A 6187-nucleotide genomic window follows, 5' to 3' on the forward strand; every position below is an offset into this window, starting at 1 on the left:
GCACCACCGCCGGTGAACTTATGTCGACCATCACTAGACTACCGCCTGGCTGTCAATTGTCATCGAACTTTTGCCTGAGAACCTTCTGTCGTCAAACCTTCGCACAGCCGCCAACCGTCATCGAACCAATGCTCATCCAAAAACCATTGTTGGACCATCGCCCATCCACCGATTGCCTCTAGACTTCCGCCCGGCCACCATCGCCAGCCGGCCACAGTTCCTCTGCCCTCCATCACCTGCCGACTATGATTGTACCAACCTCTATCGCTCATCGACTACGATCGCATCAACCTTCGTCGTCCACCGACTATGGTCCCTCCGACCTCCTTCGCTCACAAACTACGTCCCCCTTCAATCTCATTTGCATACTAACAACGGTCCATCTGACCTCCTTAGTCCGCCAACTACCATTTCCTCTAACCTCCATCACCTGCAAGACACAGCTCTCAGACCTCCATCACCTGCAGACCACGGCCCCTCAAATCACCATTTCCTCTGACCACTGTTGCCCACCGATGATTGTCCCATCGACCACCATCGCCAACAAACTACGTTCTCATCGACTATCGTCACTCAACTATGATTTTATCGATTGAACGAACATACCAACACTCGTGGGAACAACTATCATATCATTAGATTCTTCCCTACTCCCACTAATAATGTGATATGTACAATATATATTTGTTACATCAAGCCAAGACCTTCCCCCAAAGGAAGAGCTTCATTTATAATCAACAATAAATATTAGTATAATCATTTTAACTAGACCATACCTCGTGCTTTTTTTTTTTTTTGGATTTTCTACGTAAAAATCATGGTGTCTCTTATGACTCTTGCACCCCTCTCTTTTATTTGTCTGTGCTAGATTTTTTTTCAAAGCCAAGACATTAAGCTTTCTCTCTATCACTATAAATGTTCCAGAATGCAACATTAATGTTTAAATATAGTGTGATGGTAATGATCTTTGACAAAATCTTTGATGATATTTAATTTTTTATTTGATTAATTTTAATAAATATGGACATTAATTTAATTGATATAAGATTTGTTTTTCTAATTAAAAATTGACTTATAAAATTGATATTAAAATGAGAGAGACAATTTTCACCATCCAATAACCTCACTTTTAGTTATTATTATAAAATTAATATTAAATTTATGAACGAGTGAATTAGTAAATTATTCATTAAGGACCGGCCCAAACTGAAGTTAAAGAGGGCCAAGAGGCATTATCTAGTGGCGGAGCCTAGAATATTTGGTATTCTACCCAATCACAACTCGCCGCGTGGAACGAATGCTACAGTCTAGCCAGTTCCGGCGGAGCACCGGCTCGAGGCCGGCTTTTTTTTTTCTTTTGCAGGCAAATTGGGACGGGAGACCGTCGTGGTGGGGCCCATCACGCTGCCTATTTTGACCCAGCCTCTTAAAAATACAAATTATTATGTTATATATATTTTTTAATTTATATAGATAACCTGAACCGTCTCTTTTCCTTTCGCAACCATTGAAAGTTGAAAGTTGAAACCCTAAAAATAAAGAAATCTCTCGTCGTCGCCAGAAAGAATCCTTACCGATCCGTCGTCTCCATCCCTCGATCCCATCGTGCAAAGTTCAGATCCGTTTTTTTGCCTCTTCTTCCTCTTGTTTTCTACGGCGATTTGACTCCTTCCGCCGGGGGTCAATTTCTAGGGTTTCGCTTGGATCTGTGGTTGTAGCGTGCATGTCTGAGAGATGTCTATGACGCCGAAGAATGAAAATGTTCAGATCCGGGAGGTGTGGGAAGAAAACTTGGAGCAGGAATTTGCACTTATCAGGGAGGTTGTAGATTACTTTCCTTTTGTCGCCATGGACACGGAGTTTCCCGGGATCGTGTGCCGCAAGGTGGGGAACTTCAAGTCAACTTCCGATTTCAACTACGCGACGCTTAAGGCTAACGTTGATATGCTGAACCTGATCCAACTGGGCCTCACCTTGTCCGATGAGCACGGAAACCTCCCGACCTGCAACACTGACATTGGCTGCGTCTGGCAGTTTAACTTTCGTGAGTTTGACGTCCAGAGCGACGTCTACGCCGCCGACTCCATCGAGCTCCTTCGCCAGAGCGGGATTGACTTCAAGAAGAACAGAGAGTGTGGCGTTGACACCCTTCACTTTGCCGAGCTTATCATGTCCTCTGGTATCGTTCTGAACGCGGACATCCAGTGGATTACCTTTCACAGTGGCTATGACTTCGGCTATCTTCTCAAGTTGCTCACTTGCAAAAAGCTACCTGATACGCAGACTGGATTTTTTAACCTCATCAAGACCTACTTCCCGACACTTTACGACATTAAGCACCTGATGAAGTACTGCAACAGCCTCCATGGTGGGCTCAATAAGCTTGCAGAGCTGCTCGGCGTGCAGAGGTTTGGGATCAGTCACCAGGCTGGATCCGATAGTCTCCTCACCTCCTGCGCCTTCAGGAAGCTTAGTGAATCTTATTTCAATGGATCAATGGAGAGATATGCTGGTGTGTTGTATGGCCTTGGTGTTGAGAGTGGACAGAATAATGCTACTCATTGAGAAAAAAAGTTTAATAAAAAACTTAATAAAAAAATAAGATTTGAATTGGAAAATTTCGTGTCTCGCCATCTACCATTTTTGTGTTTTTGTAATGTTAATTTTGCTGCTGCATTTTTTTTTTTTTTTCATTTGAGTATTTTGCATATAGAGGTTTATTAGTAGATGTTAAAGTTTTCTTCCTCTTGCTATACTTTATTGGTCAATTGGCATATGCAGCTAGTGGGTTCAGCAGTTTTTCTTTTTGAATGTTATCTTCTTTGCTGCTTTGATTTATGCTGATATCATTTCTTTCTCGGTTGCACCTAGCATTCGGATTCTTTCATGATATTTATTTTCAAGTCAGTTTTTTTCATGATATTTTCAACTGGATATAAAAGGTTTGAACATTTATGGTGTTGTTTGGCTACTAGGATATGCTAAATTTCTGTAAATCCAGATTTAGTAAAGCTTGAGATTATCAAATTTGAAATTTTGTTTGCATATTTGTTTCAAGATTAAAATTTGTGTGAGGAGAAATCCTTGAAATTGTTAAATCCTGTAGATGGAGGGATAATAAATCCTAGATTTAACTAAGAATGGGGATGAATCGAGATTTATCAAAATAGTAGGATCTCTCTCCCTCTCTCTCTCTCTCTCTCTCTCTCTCTCTCTCTCTCTCTCTCTCTCTCTCTCTCTCTTTCTCTCTCTCTCATATATATATATATATATGACACCTCAAATGTTAGTGGGGTTTCAAGTTCTATGTTCTCTCTTTCTCAGAGGCAAATAAGATGCTTCAATTGTGTGGTTGATCCGTTGATGAGTGACACTTTACTTTTACACACTTGAGATTTCACATTCAGTCTCATAGTTATGAAAACTTATGCATATTTCTATGATCATGTGTGACTGTTCATACTGATTTTGTTTTTCCAGTGCTGCAATCTCTCTTGAAGTTAGGCTCATATGGTCGAATTTGTGGAATTTAAATATAAATAAGGTAGTTTCTGTGGAAAATATTCAGTGTAAAGAGTTTATTTCTCTTATTTAACTATTGAAATACTATGATAGTATTGTAAGTTTTATCTTTGATTTAACAATATGGTTACCAAAAAGAAGTTTTGTTTGTTTCCTTAAGATTGTATTAACCCAGAGGTAATTGCTCAACTAATCTCATATTACAAAGTGCAGCCCACTTGTACTATTTCTCAGATTGAACTATTGAAGCACTGTAGTAGTAGCCTAAGGCCTCGTTTGGCTCCCACCGACTTTTTTTTTCGGTTTTAAACGGAGGTGTTAGAACGGAGAAGCAGATTTTTTATCCTTCTCAAATCGGCGAAAAAAGGGCGGTGTGGCAAACGATAGTTTTAAAATGCCGCCTAAACAAACAGTTAAATTATAAAATTTTCACCGATCCAAACTGAAAACGGCGAAATTACGGTAAATCAAACGGGCCCTAAGTCTTAGCTTTGTTTTAACAGTAGTTACACCAAAGAAGTTCTCACCGTTTCGTTTGGATGTTATTAACCCAGAGGCACTTGCTTATCTCCTATTACAAATTGCAGCAAACTTGCATTGATTGAATTGTTTGAACTTAGAAGTGAAGATCAGTGACTAAAAGGTTTAACACTAAGAAAGAAATGTTGATCGTTTTTCAGTCTAAGATACGTTGAACTAGTCAGTTTGGGAGAAGCAGGCTTTCCATTTTAGCAACCATTACAAGAGGTAACTATTCATGCACTGATGTATTTTGGAGGCTTGTGTATTTTTCTTGTTTCTAAAACCATCATTTGTGATAAAAAAATGTTTTTTTTTCTATCTTGCAAGGATTTGTTTTTGTGGTTCATTCATCTGAATTCTTATAGAAGCCCATAACGGGAACTTGACGAGTCCTTTGTTAGCAGGCATATTTGTTTTTGTTTTCATTTTGTGCTTTCATCCTCAATGCTTTTTTCATCTCATGTGATCATGTATATTTGTTTAGATTCTACATTCCACCCAAAGTTTTTTGAACAAAATACACTTCTATCTTCCCCTTTCACTGCCATGGTAGGTTTTCCACATTCATGAATTCGAAACTTCACTCTACATTTTAGCCAATTTTTTTTTCTCTTTGATGCATTTGCTTTACATGCAAAATCTTTGTAGGTGATATTAGTGTATATCCTTTTTGTTTGGGGAGGTTAGCCATTAGTAACTCCTAGCTTTTGATAATTTAGGCTGCAACCAGGTACAATTGCACTAGAAAATTTATGGATATATATTGTGTAATTAAAAAATGTGTTTATTGGTATTTATGGAATAAAATTAGATTGAAATCATGGCTTTTTTTGTTTCAGCTACTACAACATGCATTGCTGGAAGCTCTATTCTAATGGTCTAATAGTTTACTGTCTGCAATGAATGTGAGTTTGATTTGCCCTTTGAATTAACCTTTATTGCAACAGATATCAATTGATATTGAAGAATAATATTTTACTGCTCTTGTAATGATCCATTCTACTGTAATTAACATTTTAAAGTACTTTTGGTAGCTAGTAATATTGTTCAAAGCAGTACTGCTTTTGAAATTTTTGTAGTTTCACAACATTTGGCTCACAAGTAACCTCTGTTCCATTAGTTTCTGTTTTTTCCATGTAAATTAACTAGAAAAGCTCTCTTGATTGAACTGTTATTATAAGGCAGCAACTGTGTTACTCTGGTTTCCCTAAACTTTTGGCTTTTTGCAGAGATAAGATAGAGAGAGCCGTCTTAGATGATTTTGTCATATAAAATGACGGCCTTCCGACTCGGTTAGGAAAGTAGATGTATTAGATTTGACTTGCGTTAAGAAAGATAAAGATAGATCTAAAAGACTTGATTAGAACGTATTAGAAATGATCTTTTTCTTATTAGATTTAATGAGAATTTAATTTTTAACAGAGCACAATGGAGAAAAAAAATTCATTTAGTCGACTATGTTGTTGTTGTTGTTGTTGGGATGATTGCTGACATTTTCTCAGTTGTAATAAAAAATATTTTAATTTCTAGTGAACAAAACATTAGTATTTTGATTTTGATTAATGGTCCATTTGGTTGCTTGGAGTTAGAAAACACACCTATATTAATTTTTTTCTCTAAATTTCGTCATTTAGTTGACTGTAGTTTGAAGTTAATATTAATTTTAATTTCTAGTGGACCATCTGCATTGCGGTTTGAAACAGGGGTATTTATCCACTGTCATTTTCTGAGGCACTTGCTAGCATAACTAATACCTCGGTGAGCCTACCAGCAATTAGCCCTACAGGTGCAAGACCCACAGTTATTTTTCTTTCCACTTAAGTAGTCGTGCTGCATGAGAGGTGATTCGAATATGGGTTGGGGGTTTTCAATCATGCTCGCCCACCAATCCAGCTAAATCCGGTGGGATAATTCTGCAGTAGAACGAAGTAACACCCAACAATATCTCATTATTTTGCTTTTTAGCTTGTTTTTGATGATTAACACTGCACTCGAAATGAAGAATCATTCAATAGAGGGGCCTAATGTCCTTTCGGTTCATTGATGATGGAGCTGCTCATCAATTTTCATAAAAATGTATCAAAACTAGCAAAGAGATTTGTAAATACTTAGAACACTAGATGCCAATGCTGTCTTTAGAGAG

At 37.8% G+C, this 6187-nt stretch overlaps 1 protein-coding gene across 1 annotated transcript; it reads left to right on the plus strand.

The window, feature by feature from the left end:
• The first annotated feature begins 1486 nt into the window (after positions 1 to 1486).
• Positions 1487 to 2618, plus strand: LOC110111420 (probable CCR4-associated factor 1 homolog 7). Its single transcript, XM_020843294.2, has one exon. The coding sequence runs from the start codon at positions 1735 to 1737 to the stop codon at positions 2563 to 2565; it is 831 nt and encodes a 276-aa protein (XP_020698953.1). The 5' UTR covers positions 1487 to 1734; the 3' UTR covers positions 2566 to 2618.
• Positions 2619 to 6187: the final 3569 nt, after the last annotated feature.

This window comes from Dendrobium catenatum, unplaced genomic scaffold, assembly GCF_001605985.2.
Source record: "Dendrobium catenatum unplaced genomic scaffold, ASM160598v2 fragScaff_scaffold_1414, whole genome shotgun sequence".
NCBI classification, from domain to species: Eukaryota; Viridiplantae; Streptophyta; class Magnoliopsida; order Asparagales; family Orchidaceae; genus Dendrobium; species Dendrobium catenatum.

Coding starts and splice junctions, on each gene's coding strand:
- LOC110111420 (XM_020843294.2), top strand. CDS start 1,735: ATGTCTATGACGCCGAAGAATGAAAATGTTCAGATCCGGGAGGTGTGG.